Here is a 21,282-nt window from a genome sequence, read left to right as displayed (position 1 = left end):
AAGCTTTTAAAATTTTCATCAGGCTCCTAAATTTCTATATATATTGAGTAAACAGAATTATAAAGTCAAAATCCATAAAGAGTTACTTAGGTGCATTATTAATTACCTGTCTTTCAGGACAGCTGTGAAGAAGTAAGAGTCATACTTACTTCGCAGAGAGCATTGTGGGCAGGCTTTGTGTGTGTGTGTGTGTGTGTGTGTGAAGTTTATATGTTGAAATATATTTTTACAGAAGATATTATAGAACCTCTAATTGAAAACTTACGGCAATATTTTGGGGAAACACGTTTTTACTGAGAATGGGGTTATAGCAGAGAGAACTTCGCATCGAAGGAGGTTTAGCTTAGCTTTCTGCTCATGAAGTGCATGAACCTCAACAGCTTTCCTCACAAGAGGTATCCAGCCTCTGCTTGAACACGTTTCCTCTCAAAGTAAAAATATATGTCTTGAGTAGTACTTAGAGCTGGTTTCTGGGGCGCCCACAGACCGATAGCATGAGAAGGAGGGTTCGGTGGTGAATTAACTGGAGGTCACTGCAAATGCTGAAATGAACCTAAGGACAAGGCAGTTGAAATTTTGAGGTAGTGAAATTAACAGTTTGTTTTGTATATAGAGTCTTACTTTTGTTGTCTTACCACGTATTGCTTATTTAATTATTGAACAGTGGTCTTTGAGTTGTTGTCATCATCGTCGTCATCATCCTTGTCCTCGTTCCCATCTCAGGGGTCCATGTTTGCTATTCCCTGTCTGACCCAGATTTCCACATGGCTTTTCTCCTTCGGCTTATGCAGACTTTTTATACGTCACCATGATGATGAACTCTTTCTTAGACACCTTTCTATAATTGCAGCCGTCACCCCTACCCTACACCCAGGGTCTTGCTTCTCTGTTTTAACTTTTCTCCTCAGTATTTATCACCATCTTGGGTTGCTTGTCTCCAAGATGGCCCCAATGATTTTTTCCTGCTGGTATTCGTAGTTTTGTGTAGCTCACCCCAGCACTAAATAGGGGTGACCTATGTAACCAGTAGGATATTGCAGAAATAACAGTGTGACTCTGAAGGCTGGATTAGAATCATTTGCTCTGAGAGAAGCCACCTGCCATGTCATAGGGACCCTCAAGCAACCCTGTGGAGAAGTCCACATGGTGAGAATCTGGGTCTCTTACCTACAGCCGGCACCAACGCATTGTCTGTATGAAGCAGCCTTCTTGGGAGACTTATCCTCCCACCCCAGCTCTTTGCCCTGGCAAAGAGCTTGACTGCAGCTTCATGAGAAACCCCAAGCCGGAATCACCCAGCTGGGTAGCTGCTTCCAAATTCCTGACCCAGACAAACTGTGTGAGATAATGAAAGGTTTTTTTGTTGTCTTGAGTTGCTAGTTTGTTACATAGCAATAGATCGCTAATATATCATCTGAATATAAAACATCATCTAACATATCTTGCCTTTGTGTATCTGCCTCAACTAGAATATAAGCTCCAGGATGGCAGGATTTTTTTTTGTTGTTGTTCACTATGGCATCTAGAACCTAGAATACCTTTCTCACAACAACCCTGTGTGAGAATAAATACTGTTATTATCCCTGTTTTACAAATAAGGAAACTAGGGCACAGTGAGATTAAGTAACATATCTGGGATGATGTGGTCAGAGCCAGACTTCTCTGCAGCTTAATGTTCTTACCAGAACCCTGACCTGTTCTAGTTCTCTGTGTGCTGTCTTGTATTATGTGTAAGGTGCTATGATAGTTATTACTGAGGGTACACTGAGATTTAAGAAATGGTCTCTGTTGTCATGCAGTTAACAGTCCAGTTGGGAAAACTGGGTAAATTTCAGATAACTGTCATAGAGAGCGATTTGATCAGTGCCATATAAAAGTGTGTTGATTATCAAAGGCAACACAGCTCCTTTTCCAAGAATAATGGCTACCTGTGGTTCTTATGCATAGGTCCTCGTGGTTTGTGTCATCTTACCCTCACTGCTGGGGCAACGACTAATCAAAAGAGGGATAGTTACCTAAATCAAAGGATGATTATTCTAGGCTAGGCGGCCACTCAAGGGAGTTCCTAGTATAAAAACCTTACGAGGCCTATTTGCTGAGATGGCGTCTTCAGATGTCTTGTTATCCCATGTATCCATACAGTAAATGTCTATCATTTGAGGTAACCTGAGCAGGTCTTTACTCCTTGTAACCAGAAAGGTTTCTCATCCATGGTGTAATGCAAAGTCCAGAAAGTTCGAAGTTCAGAGGAGTCTAAGGCTCCAGGAAGATGAGGGTTGGACACTCCACAGAGAACTGACCCACAAGCTGCCCCTGAAGTAAGAGTATACTTTACCAATAGGTGGTTTAGAAAGCAGAGTTCTAGAGCTTTCATAAAACATAGGAACTACAAGTGTACAGAGAAGTAATTTATAAATTGACCTCATTTGGTGTTGATTATATTTTTGTGTATAGAATAGACTTGGTTTATTCCATATAAAGCATATTGCAAAAATTATTTTTTATATTCTTTATTATCAGTAGAAAATATTATGTGTAGCTTTGACTGGAAATAATATGACGGCATTTGTCAGCTTGTGATTCAAGAACTTCCAGTGATATGGAAAGTCATTTTAGGTGTCATCAAACATGCTAATGGAGTCTGTTTCCTTTTAAGATTTTTTTTTTAATTTTATAAGGATAAAGAAAAGGCAACAAAAGGAATCAGAAGAAAACAGAAGAAAAAAAAGATGAAAATCAAAATTTGCAGTTGACAGTATCTCCCCTTGTGACTTTCTATTTGAGTTTCATTCTGGAAATGACTGTTTGTCTATCATGTCTTGCACATATACTGAATGAGTGAAGTAGGCAGTCTCCTCCCTCTTCTCCTTCCTCCTACCTGATAATAGTTAATGTGTTGACTCCTTACTAGGTGCTTATCATTGTGCTTTCTGTGGTACTCCTTCTGTTTTGGGATTTCTTTTCCTTTTTCCTTTCGTATATGGCAAACTCCTTTATCCTGTAAGTTGTAGCTCAAATTACTTCCTTCTTTTTGAAAAAGTGTTTCTTAACTTTTAAGTTATTTATTCTTTATTGTCTTGTGTAGTATTTTATCCATCATACCTTTGTAATATTTGTTATGTGTATGTATTTAACTCTCCCATCAGAGTGAGCACTTTATTACATGAAGGACTCATTCCTCTTTATATCCTTTTCTCCTTACCCCTTAGCACTGACCATTATATCTGACATAAAGGAGTTGGTTAGTAAATGGGTAGATGGATGAACAATTATTAATAACTTGTTCAAAGATGTGAAAAAGGGAACTCTGCTTCTGGCTATAACCAGGTGGGGAGAACAACTAGAAGTTCTAGATAAAATTCCATAAAAATCATATTTGCAGGCAGCAGAGAGCTGCTATGGCCATTTGTTGAGGTGAGACCAACATTGTGTATATTAACTTTTCCCCCTAGGAGAGTTGCCAGAATCTTAGGCAGTGAAAGGAAGAACAGAGTTTTGGGCATTCTCATGGTGTTAAGGAGACGGAATTTTGAGTTTTAACTTGCCAAAGAAGAGAGGCTGTACTTAGTATCCAGGCTTTCTTTGGAATCCATGGATATTGAGCCTCCTAAAGGCTTTAACACCCCCTCAGGTCAGCTCAAACCTTAACTCTGTTAAGGTAATTGTCAATACCCAACCTTCCTACCAGAGTCCCTTCTAGAGGAGAATAGCATCATCTGGAGCCTCTGCATTTTTTCCTACACAGTGCCTGATACTTGATTTAAAAATAAACCAAACATATACCAGGCATAACAACAAATAGGCCAAAGGAAAAGAGAAACAAAAATAGACCAAAGGCAACCCAGAAATTAAAGTTATCAGAAATGGACTTTAAAATAACCAATAAGTTCAAGAATATAGATAATAAAATTGAGAACTTCACCAGAGGTCCAGAAACTACAAAAATACAAACAAATTGGAATTTTTTAACTGAGGAAGCATTGACATTATGAACTCAATAGATGGGCATAACAGCAGATTTGTTAAAACCTAAAGAGTAGATTAGTAAACCAGAAAGAACAAGATAATAGTATGGAGAGCCACAAGTATTAAAAATATGGAAAGGAGCAACGGGAATATTTGGGACATGATGGAAAGTCTGACATAAACATAATTTGAGGCCCAGAAAGGGAGGAGAGAGAAAATGGAGTAGAAGTGTTATTTGAAGGAATAATGGCCAAGAACTTTCCAAAAGAGATCAATGAAAATAAGCCATAGATTCAATGAGTGCACTGAATTAGTAGCAGGATTTAAAACACACACACACACCACACACACACACACACACACACACACTAAGCATACCACTTTCAAACTGCTAAAATACAAAGACAAGATCTTGCAAGCAGCCAGAAAGGGCATCAGACAGACAGCTGATTTCTCAATAAGGATGATGGAAGCCCAAAACTATAAATTCATTTTAAATAAAAAAAATAAGCTGACAATCTAGAATTCTGTATTTGTAAGAATATCCTTCAAACATGAAGGCATTATAAAGATATTTGCAGAAAATCAAAAACTGAGGGAGTTTTTAATAGATACTTAAAGAAAGACTTAAAGAAACACCAGAGGCTGGGGGATCAAGATACAGAGTAGGAGCATCCTGAGCTCAACCCCTTCCACGGGCACAGCAAGGCTACAACAACATGCAGATCAACCATCTCTGCAAACAACCTGAAGACTAGCAGAGCAGCTCTTCCCCAACTAAAGATGGGGGGGAAAGCCACTTTGAGAAGGGTAGGAAGGGCCGAGATGTGGTCATCACCATTAAACTGGCCTTATGAGAAACGTTCAAGGGACTTCTTTAAGGAGGAAAGGCCACAAATAGAAGTAAGATTATGAAGAAAAAAATTCATGGGTAAAAGGAAACATACAGAGTAAAGGTAGGGGATCAACTACTACTGAGAGCTGGTACGAAGGTTAAAAGAAGTAGTAAAGTTAGTTACATCCACAGTCAAGGGATACACAAAATAAAAAGTTGTACCCCGTGGTGTCAGACATAAAATGTGGTGGGGGGAGTAAAAATGTATTGTGTTTAGAATGTGTTCCAACTTAAGTGACCATCAACTTAAAATAGACTGCTGTTTACATAGGATGCTTATATATGAGCCTCATGGTAACCACAGACCAAAAACCTATAACAGGTACACAAAAAATTAAAGAGAGAGGAATCCAAACACAACATTAAAGAGAGTCATGTCACAAGGGAAGGAGCAAGAGAAGAGGAAAGGAACAGAGAGAACTATGAAAGCAGCTGGAAAGCAATGAAAGAAATGGCAGTAAGTACGTAGCTATCAAGAACTGCTTTAAATGTAAATGGTCTAAATGCCCCAATCAAAAGATACAGGGTGACTGACTAGATTAAAAAAAAAATTAAAAAAAAACAAGACCAGGGCGCCTGCCTGGTAGCTCAGTTGGTTAAAGCATACAACTCTTGTTCTTGGGTCTGTGAATGCAAGACCTACACTGGCATAGAGCTTACTTAAAAGAAACAAAAGCAAAAGCAAGACCCATTTACATGCTGCCTAGAAGATTCGCTTCAGACCTAAAGACACATGTAGACTGAAAATGAAGGAATGGAAAAAGATATTATATGCAAATGCAAATTGAAAGAAAGCTGGGTAGCAATACTTCTATTAGACCAAACAGTCTTTACAAGAAAGAGTGTAACGAGAGACAAGGTCATGACATAATGATAGAGAGATCAACCCAGCAAGAGAATACAGCAATTACAAGTATCTGTCCACCCAATATACGAGGACCCAAATATATAAAGCAAATATTAACAGACCTGAAGGGAGAGATTGACAGGAATACAATAATAGGAGGGGACTTTAACACCCCACTTACATCAACAGAAAGATATCCAGACAGAACGTCAATGAGGAAACAGCAGCCTTAACCAACATATCAGACCAGATGGACTTAACAGACATATAAAGAACCAAGTATCGGAATAGACATTCTTTTCAAGTGCACGTGGAACTTTCTCCAGGATAGTTCACATGTTAGGCCACAAAACAAGTCTCAATAAATTTTAAAAGATTGAGATCCTATCAGCATATTTTGCAACAAATATCTAGTATGAAACTAGACATCGAGTACAAGAAAAAAATGGGGAAAAACCCTGCAAACATTTAGAGGCTAAACAACATGCTACTAAACAACCAGTGGGTCAGTGAAGACACCAAAGAGGAAATTTAAAAATATCTTGAGAATAACAGGTGTTGGCGAGGATGTGGAGAAAGGGGAACCCTCATGAGCTGTTGGTGGGAATGCAAACTGGTGCAGCCACTGTGGAAAGCAGTATGGAGGTTCCTCAAAAAATAAAAAATAGATCTATCCTGTGATTCAGTAATTCCACTACTGGGTTTTTAGCCCCCCAAAACAAAAGATAATTTGAAAAGGCGTATGCATCCCTGTGTTTATTGTAACATAGTTTACAGTAGCCAAGATATGGCTGCAGCCCAAGGGTCCATCCACAGGTGAATAAAGATAAATACGTCACCACACCCTGGAATATTGTTCAGCCATAAAATACCGAGAGCTTGCCCCTTATGACAACATGGATGGACCTGGAGGGTACACTGCTAAGTGACGTAAGTCAGACGGAGAAAAACAAATACCATGATTTCACTTCTTTGTTAAATCTAAAAGAGTTCCTCTGAGTAAGGACCACATTTGCAGAGAGGGCAGCCCAGGTGAAAGCACGATGGCTGAGTACTGTTTCTAAGGAAGAGAGTCTGAGGCCCTAGCTGCCCCACGCATCCTGTTTTCACCCTCCCTGAACCCTGTGCCTCCAGACATGTCTGGCCTCTCCAACTCCTAACCATTTCTGGACTTCCTTGCTTTTTAACTCCTGGGATTGTACTGCACATATATTTTACACCCAGGTTTTTTTTTTTTTAATTTAGTGTTTTATTAAGTAAATGCTCCTGGAATATCCCTACCAACTACCTTTAAGCCACCACACTGAGAGAGTTCTAGATTCCAACCAGAGTCCAAGCCAAGGTAGTCACATGTGTAATGCAAGTACTTCTAGGACAGCAGGAAGGAAAAAACCTGTATACAAAATAAATTATAACTTGAGATGCCTACTCTCATGCTAGTACATCTTGCATGATTTAGTTTTCATTTTTAAGTATCCTCAACATAAAAGGTGGGGCTCGAACCTATAATCCCGTGATCGGGAATTATATGTTCCACGGACTGAGCCCCCACCTTGGAGGATTTAACCACTAAATGTAGGAGTATGAAGCCGGGGAAAATTCGGGTCTCACCATGGGGACAGTTTTTTTTTTTAAGATTTTATTTATTTATTTGACAGAGAGAGATCACAAGTAGATGGAGAGGCAGGCAGAGAGAGAGAGAGGGAAGCAGGCTCCCTGCTGAGCAGAGAGCCCGATGCGGGCCTCGATCCCAGGACCCTGAGATCATGACCTGAGCCGAAGGCAGTGGCTTAACCCACTGAGCCACCCAGGCGCCCCCCATGGGGACAGTTTTAAGTAGCCTCTAGTATTAGGTTGTTGACCCACCTCCTGTAACAATGACCTGAATTAACGACAACTTGACAAAACAGTTTCTTTCTTTCTCTCATAACAACCTGAGTGCGATATGATGGTTCCGTGTAGGATCCTTCTTGTTGCTCTGTTATTCCTAGGCTGTGTCCATTGTTTACATGATTAAAGATGGCTGAGTACATTTTGGCCAGTGGGAAAGGGGATGTATGATCCAGGGAACATACTCCTTCCTTTTAAAGGTAATTTGCATGGTTTGCTTCAGCTCACAGCTCATTATCCAGAAGTTACTGGAAGACTGGAAAACAATTTAGCTTGGTGGACATGTATTCTGTGCTTCTGTGAGAAGCTGAGATCAAAAAACCTCCCCCCAAAATATAAAATAAAATAGAAAAAATACACCAGGGGAAGAAAAAGTGCTGGGTTCAAGTAGGGGACAACTAATGGTCTCTGCCATGTTCTGAGTTTGGTAAACTCAAGGTTGTTGAGTTTAGATTAACATTGCTGATGGTTAAATTCTGATCTTTATAGTAGGGCATTCTTTTACTTGTTCATATTAAAATTACAATACACAGAGAACTTAAAATAAAGCTAGGTAAAAGTTGTTGTGATTTTCCCTACATAGACCTAAGGGAATAGGGATTTAGATTAAGCTCTTTTTATTCACTGGAATTCAGTAAAATCCTCCCCTTTTCTCCATTCTGGGCAGTGAAATCAAGCTCTTCAAGGCTTACTTTTGAAAGTAAGCTCATGCTAACTAATGGCATTTCAGAGCCATGGCTTACAAATGTACACATTTATAATGAACAACAACAACAAAAAGATGAAGATAGAGAAGAAGGAGGTGTCATTCTACTTATAACTACGAGGAAGAGATATGGTTCTGTTTCATAGAACTAATTCAAAGACTGCTTTGATGAGGTTTTAAACTAAGAACGTTCATAAGAACATCAATCTTCTTTTCCTGTGCAATATGAAAACTTGTCTGAATATTCATAATTTGGCAACTTGTATCTGCTCTTCGAAGTATAATTTTTAAAAAGGCTCTTGCAGAACTCTTGAGACTTTTGAAATTGTTACTAAATACTGCAGAGATAACCTTCAAAAAGAGCTTGCAATTCCGATTGGTTGTCCTTCTTGATAGTTTGTTGCCTTGGTAATAATGCTGTAATTTACAAGTATGAATTCATAAACACCCTAAAGGCTTGTAACTTTGCTCTGTCAAATCAGAAGAGAATCATTGGCACATTTCTCTTTTCCCAAATGTAGAATGGAAAAAAATAAGTTCCCATCACACTAGTCAATTTCTTACTTTAACAGAGCTCTGTGTCTAAATTCTTTTTTTTCTTTCAAAATTTAATATCTGGTATCTTTAGGAATTCACGGAATTCTTCCCAAGTTATTTAACAGTGTTTCTTTTCCCACATAGACTGTCCTTCATCTGCCTGGGTTCAGTTCCAAGACAGTTGTTACGTTTTTCTTAAAGAAGCCATCAAAGTAGAAAGCATAGAGGATGTCAGAAATCAGTGTACTGACCATGGTAAGGAGCTTACTCTTCTTATTTTTTCCCACAGCCATAAATGGTGTTCACTCATTTCTTAAAAAAATGGTTTTGGCATATCTCACTTATACCTGGGTCCTTGTAATAAATGAACAATTTTTACTATATAATGCAGCAGGAGTTGGGTATATATTTAAGCTTTGAGTTGGAAGACAGCTGTTAGTCCTGTCCAGAGCTGTGTGATAGAAGCTTAGCAACAGCAGTATCTTTCCTGAGCCAGGCACCGGGTGGGTTTGATTATCCTTACATACCTACCAGGTGGTTTATATTAGCCTCCTTTAATCAAGGGGAGAAATGAAGTTCAGTTATTTGTTCAAAGTCATGCAGGTAGTAATTGGCAGAGCCAGGATTCAAACCAGGTCCGGATCAGATTTTAGGGCCATAGTTGTTAATCGCTCTGCGGCTATTCTGCTCTTGGGAGTGCTGTTTCTGGTATGCAGTGTGGCTGGAAGTCCGATGGGGCCATGAAGGGAAACTGTGATAACGAAATGTATGGTGGAGAAAAAGGAGCAAAAGGCTGTTTGCTAGCAGATACACTCAGTGTTCCCTGGAAAATATATTTACAACGTTACATTGTTAAATATTTCAAATAAATATGACATTTAAAACATTTATTTGAGAGAGAGCATGTGAACCTGCTTGCATGCACAAGCAGGGGGAACAGGAGCAGCAGTCTCCCCGCTGAGCAGACAGCCTGCCCTCTGCTGATCCTGGGACCTGGGACCATGACCCAAGCCAAGGGCAGACACTCAACCAACTGAGCCACCCAGGCGCCCCTAAAAATGTCATTTTTAAAAAAGGTGTGCCTGGGTTCTCTTTATATATTTGGCTGTTTGGCCAAAAGTGCATCCTTGGCTGTTAAGCCTTGAACTGTTGCGATTCTTTTTTTTTTTTTTTTTTAAAGATTTCATTTATTGATTTGACAGAGATCACAAGTCGGCAGAGAGGTAGGCAGAGAGAGAGGGAGAAGCAGGGTCCCCGCTGAGCAGAGAGCCCGATGTGGGGCTCCATCCCAGAACCCTGAGACCATGACCTGAGCTGAAGGCAGAGGCTTAACCCAGAGCCATCCAGGCGCGCCCAATTGTTGTGATTCTTAAAAGTTCAAACCGAGGGGCACCTGGGTGGCTCAGTGGGTTAAAGCCTCTGCCTTGGGCTCAGGTCATGATCCCAGGGTCCTGGGATCAAGCCCTGCATCGGGCTCTCTGCTCCATGGGGAGCCTGCTTCCTCCTCTCTCTCTGCCTGCCTCTCTGCCTACTTGTGATCTCTGTCTGTCAAATAGATAAATAAAATCTTTAAAAAAAAAAAAAAAGTTCAAACCGAAACTAAGCTGTGAAATAACATCTCTTTCAGTGAAAATCTCTCTGATGGTGATAGGAGAGTCCTTGATTTTCTAGAATTGCTTTTTATTACTGCCTGAGATCTAAAATCTCTTGATCATTTGATTAAATTTTACCTTAGACTTATTAATAACTCGAGCATTTAGAAATGCCATGCCCTTTACCTAAAAAAAGCCACAATTTCTGACAACCAACCAGTATGACATTTTGGAAGAATATTAAATCATAATTATGGAAGGAATGAATGTAAGCAAAGAAGTGTTTAATCCTATTAAGTGCCACATAGTACTCAATACATATTGTTCCCCTTGGAGAAACTCATACCTGCCAAATGGTGTGGAATATTGATTCTTTAAGAACAAGACAAAAGTTCCAATCTACCAGTATGGCTTCATTTTAAAGAAATTGAATAATAGGAACTTTTTTGGAAAGATTTTATTTTTAAGTTATCTCTACACCTAACGTGGGGCTCGAACTCACAACCCTGGGATCAAGAGTCACGTGATTTACCGGCTTACCCAGCCAGGTGCTGCAAATAATAGGGATTTTTAAAATGGGGTTCCCCCCATAATAATTTTCTACTCTCGTTTGAAAAAAATCACTTATATTAGGTATTCTTAGATTTGGATTTCAATTTAGATTTATAATTGAAATTATATTGGAGGTTGAGAACCAAGAAGAGACACGTTCCTGTACTCGTATTAGCTTGTATGAAGCACAAGGTTCACTGGCTTTAATACTTCTTTTAAGCAGGTAGGCAACTACTTACAATATACAGGTATAATTAATACTTGTTGGCCGACTTCTACAACTCAGTGTGTAGTGAGGTGTTTTTCTTTTGTTTCATATTTGCCATTTTTCTTTAGCAAACAAAGCAAAACAAAATTGGAAACACCCAGGAACTTTGTGACTTGTTTTGGAGTCCATTAATGCTACTTGTTCAAGCAAGATAGCCATTTGGAGGTTTTAAATTGTTATGTACAAATTTGCTTATAAAATTTATCTTGTGTCTAAAAAAATACCTCTCTCTTTTCCCCAGTTAAAATTTATAAATTCAGTTCGTCTTACTAATTAGATTTTTTTAAGCTTTCTCATATGTTTCTGTTAACCTTACCATTTATTTGATAATCCTCTGTATTCGTTTCCACTCTGGAAATATCCATTTCTTTGATGAATTAGGCAATTAGCTAAAATTAATTAATAATGCTCATATTTATTTTTGGCTAGAGTACTGTTTTGGTTTAGAGTAGTAGGTGGACATGAATTCAGGGTTTGCTATGAAGAACAAAAAGCATAAGGAATACTAGAATATTTACATTTGGATTTATAAAATCTTCCCAGCTGTACAAAATCCTTAAACCTATCATTAGGGGCTTAGAAAACAAATGACTTGTTAACCTTTTGGGCTGTAGAGAGCTATATTTAGAAATATTCCCAGGGCTTTTGCAAATTTACTTGACATTACCCTCTCATTATTCATAATGAGGAAAAAAATTGTAAAAAGCTAAAATTTTTCTTATTTTGCAACATTTACCTTAAATTTATAATGTTATCATTATAATAGAAAAAATAAATATTTTTAGTCTTTCCTTTTTGTGATTTGTGAGCTATGTCACTAGCTATAAAAAGAATTAAAGACCCAAATTACATCTCAGCAGGTACTGTCACTGGTAATGCATTGTAAAAAAAATTTTCTAGAGCACATGCATTCTTCAGGGACTTATGCTGTCATTTGTTAAAGAAAATGAAAGTGTGTCTTATTTGCCTGACACAGTAATTTAAGTTTATACAGTATTTAATTAGATTACAGTGTTAAGAATCATTAAAGTTCCATTGGCTGCCACAAGGTCAAAGAAAAGGATGAAAAACTCATCTATGAACACTTAAGCCTAAACTATAACCTAGTTAAATACTTCCCTTGAGAATTTTTCTAGAGTGGCATTCTGGTCACATTTCACAAGTAAGTACAAGTAAGTATCAGGGTGAAACAGATTAAAAGTCTGTATGACATTCAACAGACAGGCAGCTGGAAATGATAAGAAAACCATCACAGAGTTTTTAAAAATGGAGCAATGACTCAGGGGACCTCATTGAATCCTAACTTTGGATTAAAGTATTAAGTGTTTTATTGTTTTATTTATTTATTTTTTTAAGATTTTATTTATTTATTTATTTTGACAGACAGAGATCACAAGTAGGCAGAGAAGCAGAGAGAGAGAGAGGAGGAAGCAGGCTCCCTCTGAGCAGAGAGCCCGATGTGCGGCTCGATCCCAGGACCCTGGGATCATGACCTGAGCCGAAGGCAGAGGCTTTAACCCACTGAGCCACCCAGGCGCCCCAAAAGTGTTAAGAGTTTTAAAGGTCAATCTTATTTTTCTTCTTTTAAAGATTTATGGTAATTGCACAATTTATGCATGGTCACTATAAAAAATGAGAAAAACATGTGCAGATATTTTACAAATAAAACAAAATTAGGGGTGCCTGGGTAGCTCGGTTGGGCGTCTAAATCTTGATTTTGACTCAGGTCGTGAACTTAGGGTTGTGGGATCAAGCTGCCTGTCCGGCTCCTTGCTCAGCGGGGTGTCTGCCAGAGATTCTTTCTCTCCCTGTTTGCCCCTCCCCACCGCACTCTCTCTTCCTCTAAAATAAATGAATAAATCTTAAAAATAAAACAAAATCACCCTAAATTGCACCACTCTAAGGAAATGTAATGACTGTTAACATTTTGGTAAGTATCCTAGACTTTCCCCCCCCCAGGCAAATTTATATCAAATGCTTTTTAAAAAAATATACATAAGAAAAGGGATGGTATTTGGCAAACTGCCCTATAATCTGCATTTTCCCTTAAAAATATCTGTGGCAGTAAAAATACAATGCATATTTCCTAACAACTGTACATTAATCTGGTATATAGAAATTCCATAACTGATTTAATCAGTCCTCTAATATTGGCTATTATTTTCAGTCTTTGTCAGAAATATGTGATGACCATTAATAATTGTGTTTAATGAGCACAGAGCTTACGATTGTTTTAGCATAATTGTTAAGGATTGCTGGGTCAAAGAGGGCCAGTGGTGAAATGGATAATGTGTCTAACTATAGATAAGAAGGATTTCTGGCTCAACTAATGTGTTTTTAGGACTTTTGAAACATTTGCCAAATTGTTTCCAAAAGGCCGTACTTTTACTCCACCTAACCACTTTTGAATTCCTGTTTTGATATACCCAAGGCCAGCACTGTTTAATCTGCGTGGAAGTCTGCTTATTTTAATTTTCATTTACCAGTGAGATTGTATTTTTACACATTTGTGTTATATTTGCTTCTTTGAGGTCTTTTTTACGGTCTTGAAACCATTTTTTTTCTTCTATTCAAGTGTTTGCTTCTTTGTTTATAATGGACCTTTAGTCTGCTGGTTTGTGATTTTCTTAATAATACAGTATGACTTTGGGGAGATTTTTTTGGCCCTGTAGTAATTTTCCTTCCCCTGTAGTTAAATTTTTCTGTCTGCCTCTTTTAAAAGATGTAGAAGTGGTCACCCAATACAATTTTTTTTTTAAACCATATCAGTATGTAACAGGAGCTCTGTCTTTTCCATTTGTTAACTTAGGAAAATATTATCAACTTTAGTGTGATGTCATAAATATAGTAGACTATGATTTAAGCTCCTGTAATCCTCAAAGTGTGGTCCTTGGATCAGCAGCATCAGCATCACCTGGAATCTGTTAGGAATGTAAATTCTCGGGGCCCATCTCACACTGGCTGAACCTGAAACTTTGGATGTGGTGGAGCGCTGTTTTAACAAGCCCTCCAGGTGATGCTGATGCTTGCTCCAGGTGAACTAAGAGTCTCATGTTTTCAGGAGCCCTTGTGAAGTCAAGATGATTTTGGAAGTATGCAATTTAAGTGTGTGCAAGATTTTTTCACTTCTCCATGTAGTTGTATTGGTTGGAGTATAGAAAGTAGAATGTGTTGGGGCACCTGAGTGGCTCAATGGGTTAAAGCCTCTGCCTTCAGCTCAGGTCATGGTCTCAGGGTCCTGGGATTGAGCCCCGCATCGGGCTCTCTGTCAGCGGGGAGCCTGCTTCCTCCTCTCTCTCTCTGCCTGCCTCTCTGCCTACTTGTGATCTGTCAAATAAATAAATAAAATCTTTTTTTTTTTTTAAGTGGAATGCTTTTTAATTTGCAAGAGAATCTTTGTCTAGGTTAAGAAATAGGGTTCAATGTCTCTTGGAAAAGTAGTTACTCCTGATATTTATAGGGTGCTTATATGGATAGGTAGCTTACAGACTGTGAGGACAACAGCGAATGTATGTGAGACATACAGTATAGATGGCTGCTGCTCTTTACTCTGGAATCATGAGAGTCCCAGGAAAAGTCAGCTAAGCAATGAGAACAAGGACGTCTTCTATCAGTCCATTTCCCAAAGCCAGGACTTTTTTAAGGACCACACAAATACAGGAAGGCACAAGGCTTTGGGCAGCAGGCATGGGAAGGCCGTTAAATGAGGCAGGTCAGAGAGACTGGTGCTTGAGCTTCACAGTGTCATGGAGTTGTTCTGGCAAGTTGCCCTTGAACTTTTCAATTTTCCTGGGTATGGTCAGAGCTTGTCTTCCCTACTGTAGTGAAGTGAGGACAGGAGAAACCATGGGTGCTAGGGGAAGTAGTCATGGGAAAAAGCAAAGTTGAGAGATGCAGAACATGTGTTTATTGCTCAAGTTTTGCATGAGGTTTTGTTCCCTTGTTTAAAATACCTACCAACTCTGTGTGAATGAAACAGGAGTACAGAATGATTCTGCCCAATTCATGTCATCATTTTAACTTTTCTCATGTTTTCAGAAATGTGTGTATTCTCAAGCTAAATTTTAAAAAGGTATAAAAGTGTAGTTATTACAAGAGCATTATATTATTATAATTATGCATTATTACAATGCATAATTCTTATATACTTCATGTGATTTTCATTGATTCTGGAAACATGCTTTGTTTTCCCCTTTTAAAAATAATTCCAGGAGCAGACATGGTAAGCATACATAATGAAGAAGAAAATGCTTTTATACTGGATACTTTGAAAAAGCAATGGAAGGGTCCAGACGATATCCTACTAGGCATGTTTTTTGACACAGATGGTAAGTAATATTTACCCTTGTAGGAAATTACTTTTTAAAAATGGTACTAAAATTGATGACTTTGAGATTCTTTAGTTCTCTAGTTCAAGCTGGTGTTTTCTGTGGTGTCCGGGTATAGTATGTTCAGTGTGCATCCTGTACCCAGTACTTGACCTGCACTGACTGCAGCTTTTCCCTGAGCAGCTCAGTGTGTTTCACACAGAAGAATCTAAGTTGATTCTTTTGTCTGCAGTAAAATATGGTTCTAGGCTCAAATTCTTGTAATACGGTAGGGTCATAAATGTTAGTGCTGTGTCAGCAACAGGATAAAGCTAAACTGAACGATCAGAGTTATAGTATGTATGTAGTGTCCCTGTAGAAAACAGCTCATAGATAATAAAATGAAACTACTAAGTTTACTATTAATATTTTAATTTTCTTGGCTAGTTCCCCATGAAAATGTTACTATATTATTTTCTTTTCAAGAACTTTTTTTTTTTTTTTTTTTAAGAGAAGGTGAAGGGGGAGAGAGAAAACCCAGCAGGCTCCATCCCCCTCACAGAGCCAACACATGGCTTGATCTGACAACACTGAGATCATGACCTGAGCTGAAATCAAGAGTCAAATGTATAACCAACTGAGCCACCCACTCATCCATGGAACCTCCTTCAACCAATACTTTTTTTTTTTTTTTTTTTTTTTGGTTAAGATTTTATTTGAAAGAGAGCAGGAGAGAGAGAGAGGAAGAGTGAGAGCCTGAGTGGGGTCGAGGGGTAGGGGTAGGGAGAGAGGAAGAGGCAGATTCCCTGTTGAGCAAGGAGCCTGATGCAGATCTCCATCCCAGGACCCCGAGGTCATGACCTGAACTGAAGGCAGATGTTTGACTGAGCCACCCAGGCACTCGTTGAACCAAAACCTTTGATTTGCTTGTACACAAGATACACTCTTCCTGGGCGCCTGGATGGCTCAGTGGGTTAAGCCACTGCCTTCGGCTCAGGTCATGATCTCAGGGTCCTGGGATCGAGTCCCGCATCGGGCTCTCTGCTCAGCAGGGAGCCTGCTTCCCTCTCTCTCTCTCTGCCTGCCTCTCTGCCTACTTGTGATCTCTGTGAAATAAATAAATAAAATCTTTTAAAAAAAAAAATACATTCTTCCTAATTCAAATCCTCCAACCAAGTTTTGACCAGACATACCTTAGTAACTTCCCACCTTTAATCCTAGACCCTTTTCTATGGCTCTAAGTTTAAAACTTTCATAATAATGAAAATATTCTTAACTGACAGATGCAAGTTTCAAGTGGTTTGATAAGTCAAATATGACATTTGATAAGTGGACAGACCAAGAAGATGGTGAGGACCTAGTTGACACCTGTGCCTTTTTGCACACCAAGACAGGTGAATGGAAAAAAGGAAATTGTGAAATTTCTTCTATGGGAGGAACCCTTTGTAAAGCAGCTAGTAAGTATAACTGAAGACTTTTTTCCATTCCTGGAGGGTGGGGAAGGTAGGGCTGGTTTTAAAATAATTTTGAGCCGGGTATGCCTCAGTAAATTAGAGGGAGTAAGAAAGACTTCAGAACATATTAGGATGGTTTGCTGTCAAGTCTCCCAGAAGTCAAATGTATTTCTCTTAAATTTCAGAGGTATGACCAGATCATGTGAACCAGGCATACCTTTATTCTATCTGCTAAACTTAAGAGCCTGCAAGAGGTTAAAAATTTCTTCTGTTGTTTGAATTACCATAGCTTCCTTGCATTTGGTTTGATTAAACAGAAATGGTGAAGAATATGGACTCCTGACTCAAATTCTTTACAAAGAATTTGACGCTGTACAAGTACTGTCATCCTTTGTTTAGACAAATGAAGAAAAACCACATTGTAGTTTATAATTTGTTCTGGACTAAAGTGTAGTTTTTCGGGGCGCCTGGGTGGCTCAGTGGGTTAAGCCGCTGCCTTCGGCTCAGGTCATGATCTCAGGGTCCTGGGATCGAGTCCCGCATCGGGCTCTCTGCTCAGCAGGGAGCCTGCTTCCCTCTCTCTCTCTCTCTCTGCCTGCCTCTCTGTCTACTTGTGATCTCTCTCTGTCAAATAAATAAATAAAATCTTAAAAAAAATTAAAAAAAATAAAGTGTAGTTTTTCTTCTGACCCATCAAAATGCTTTTCTTTTTTCCTTTTCCCCAAAGGGTGAACTCTGAATCTGGCCCTTGCCCCTCTACCCACCCATCACCCCCTGCCCCCGGCTCCAGCGGTCCCCTCCTCCCCATCAGAATGCTAATGAACATAATTGTGTCCCACAGTATTTTGATATTATTGCTAAACATCAATATTCTAAGTTTTAGAACTGTTTTCTCATTAAAAACACTTAAAACTTCAAAATAAGATTTCAGGATGCCTGAGACACACTGGCCATTTCCCCATTTTGCCTCTTTAGGATTTCCCCCCTTCTACTTCTGTAAACCAAAGCTATTTTTCCCTTTACATCTTAGTTTACATTTTTTCCTTTTTTTGTCTCAGCAGGGTTCTTAACTACAGTTTATAGTGACTATATTAAATTCCTCATAGTTTTATGGTAGTTGAATGCAACCTCCAGTATTTATTGGATTTTTAAAAAGTTGGATCTTTTCATATACGAAGTCTCAGGGCACCATTATTATAAGCCAGATTTTTTTAAAAACTTTGAAACATCAGAAAGTTTACAAATTTATACTAATGAGGTCACAGGTGTACACTTTAATTTTACTAGCTTTGTTTTCTACATACTCTACCAAAATTCTCTCTTGTTCACCTCACTTTTTGAGTTACCTAATCCTTTTCCACCAGCCAAGCTAATGCCTTACGTTAGACCTCTATATCTTTTTTTTTTTTTTAATTTTTATTTATTTATTTGACAGAGAGAGAGATCACAAGTAGGCAGAGAGACAGGCAGAAGAGAGAGAGGGAAGCAGGCTCCCTGCCAAGCAAAGAGCCTGATGTGGGGCCCGATCCCAGAACTCTGGGATCATGACCTGAGTCAAAAGCAGAGGCTTTAACCCACTGAGCCACCCAGGTGCCCCTCTATATCTTCTTTAAAAACAAACAAAAAACTCTATTCAAATGTAAAGCACAACTGACCAAGAGAAATATGGATAATATTAATCTATTAAATAAGTATTTTTAAGTATTCTGAAGGGGTTTAAAGGTGAACTTGGAATAAAGCATACTTGAATATTAATTTTTATTTTCTTTTGTATTTTAGTCCCATATGAAAAGAAATATTTATCAGGTAAGTAATGGTCTTTTATTAAAAATTTTCCCAAAAATGAAAGATTCTGTTAAAATATTAGAGACCCCCTAAAAATTAATTGTATAACATAAAGTAGAACAATTTTTGTAAGAATTTAAAAAGGTCTCAGCTTAGTAATAAGACTTGACATTCTAAATATAACTGCAAGTTATGTTTTAAACACCAAAAAATATTTCCCATTGAATTCCATTTTGTTTTTGTAGGCAGTCACTCTGCAATCTTTTATTTAAAAAAATTTGACCTCATGGTTGTAATTCATTCAGCATCTGTCTTAAGGGTTTACTAAATGCATTTTTAAAAACAGGTAATATATTAACATAGCTCAAAAAGCATAATTAAAATAAGGCAAACACTGAAAAGTCTGTCTCCCATCTTGCCCCCATCTACCCTAACTTTATCCTTACTGGGCTCCCATTCAGTTTCTTCTTTAAATGTCTGCTTCTTTTGCCAAAATAAGGAAACTGAGATAGAGGACTTATTTTGCCCCCCCCCCTTTGTTTTAAAGATTTTATTTATTTATTTGAGAGCGAGACAGTGAGAGAGAGCATGAGGGAGAAGGTCGGAGAAGCAGACTCCCCATGGAGCTGGGACCCCGGGATCATGACCTGAGCCGAAGGCAGTCGTCCAACCAACTGAGCCACCCAGGCGTCCCTATTTTGCCCCTTTTATTCACTAATATATTTTAGGTATCTCTCTGTATCATTACCTATAGATTGAACTTCCTTCTTTACAACTGAATAGTTTTCCATTGTATGGATATGCGTATTTAACCTGCTCCAGACCCTTTTTACCTCTTTGTTTCCAAACATGTGCTATTACAGTGTTGCAGTGCATCAATCTATCTTGCACAAATAGATGTTATCTAAAGATAAGATTCCCTGTAAATGGGTGGAAAATGGATATAGAACTTGGATCAATATATTAAGAGGAATCGCACCATTTTGCATTTGCAGAAAAACGTGTTACAAAACTTGTGGATTTTTGGCAACTGGTAGTGTAATTTTTAATCTATCTTTTTTTGGAATGTGTGTGTGCATGCACCAGGGGTGGGGAGTAGGGGCAACAGGAAGAGGGAGAGGTAGACAATCTTAACAGGCTCCATGGCCGTCATGGAGTCAGAAACGGCACGATCTCATGACTGAGATTGTGATCTGAGCCGAAATGAATCGGACACAACGGAGCCACCCAAGCGCCCCATTTAATCTATTGTGAGGTGTAAGATGCAGATCTTAAGTGTACAGGTTGATGGTTGCCTCTGTATACACCTGGCTATCTACATCTCAAATCAAGATAGAGTACATTTGTTGGGGCACCTGGGTGGCTCAGTGGGTTAAAGCCTCTGCCTTTGGCTCAGGTCATGATCCTGGGGTCCTGGGATCCAGCCCCACATCAGGCTCTCTGCTCGGCGGGGAGCCTGCTTCCTCCTCTCTCTGCCTACTTGTGACCTCTGTCTGTCAAATAAATAAGATACAGTACATTTCTGTTACTATTAAAAATTTCCCTCATGCTCTTTCCCAATACATGTACCCCCTACCATCATGTCTCCTACTTAACCACTATTGAGTTCTCTCACCATAGCGTTGCTTGCTGTTAACATAAATATAATTCTACTAGCTTTTTTTTTTCAGTGATTCACCCAAGTTGAGGATCTACTGCACCCATTTTACTGTTGCATATTTTATAAATCTGTCACAATTTGCCCAATCTCTAGTTACATATATTTGAATCATTTGTTTGATACTATGTTAAGAGCTGCCTATGAACATTCTCATTTGGACCTATCTTGTCACTCTCCTGGAGTATTTTCCGAAGAGTAGAAATGCAAGGTCATAGGGTAGCTAACATGTTTAGCTTTATTAGAACCATCAAATAATTTTTTAAACTGGCTTAACTGTTACATTCCCACTGTCAGTGTATCCAAGTTCTATTCGCTGTACACATCCATCCCATGATACTCAACCTGATTTTAGTCATTCAGATGTACGTGTAGTGATCTGTCATTTTTAAATTTTCATTTCCCTGATGAATAATGTTGAGCATTTTTACACACTTACATTTCAGTATGTTCTTTTGATATACCTCCAGGTTTTTTGTCCTTATTTCTAATTGGTTTGCCTTTCTGACTGGTAGTTTTGTAAAATTCTGGATATGAGGTGTCACATATATCATAGTTATTTTTTCTCTCAGTTGGGGGCTTGCTAGAACTATGATGGAAGTGTTTGAGAGTTCATGTAGATAATGGAGAATCAAGTGCTCACTCTTCCATAGGAGGAAAAAATATCAAAAAAATAAAAAAAGAGCAAAGGGGCATGTCTGGCTCAGCTGGCAGATTATGTGGATCTGATCCTTGAGGTAGTGCATTCAAGCACTACCCTGGATGTAGAGCTTACCTAAAAAATCAAGGCAGGCACCACTTCATAGCCATTAGGTTGTCTATGTGC

The 21,282-nt window shown here is 38.6% G+C and overlaps 1 protein-coding gene and 1 long non-coding RNA gene across 4 annotated transcripts in view; both read left to right on the top strand.

Annotated features, from left to right (window-relative positions):
* Positions 1–21,282, top strand: part of LOC125095445 (CD302 antigen) — a 141,129-nt gene that overhangs the window by 114,449 nt on the left and 5,398 nt on the right. For all 3 annotated transcript variants that reach the window (XM_047721848.1, XM_047721847.1, XM_047721851.1), the window contains 4 exons: positions 8,986–9,096; positions 15,465–15,581; positions 16,844–17,017; positions 18,794–18,820. In XM_047721848.1, coding sequence (XP_047577804.1) covers positions 8,986–9,096; positions 15,465–15,581; positions 16,844–17,017; positions 18,794–18,820 — 429 coding nt within the window. The remainder of the gene's footprint in view (positions 1–8,985; positions 9,097–15,464; positions 15,582–16,843; positions 17,018–18,793; positions 18,821–21,282) is intronic.
* Positions 17,027–18,417, top strand: LOC125095458 (uncharacterized). Its single transcript, XR_007125899.1, has 2 exons — positions 17,027–17,467; positions 17,692–18,417. It is a non-coding gene; the product is annotated as an uncharacterized LOC125095458 (long non-coding RNA).

This window comes from Lutra lutra, chromosome 3 (genome assembly GCF_902655055.1).
Source record: "Lutra lutra chromosome 3, mLutLut1.2, whole genome shotgun sequence".
NCBI classification, from domain to species: domain Eukaryota; kingdom Metazoa; phylum Chordata; class Mammalia; order Carnivora; family Mustelidae; genus Lutra; species Lutra lutra.
Note: the sequence above shows the minus strand (reverse complement) of the source record. Positions and strands in the feature narration are given on the sequence as shown.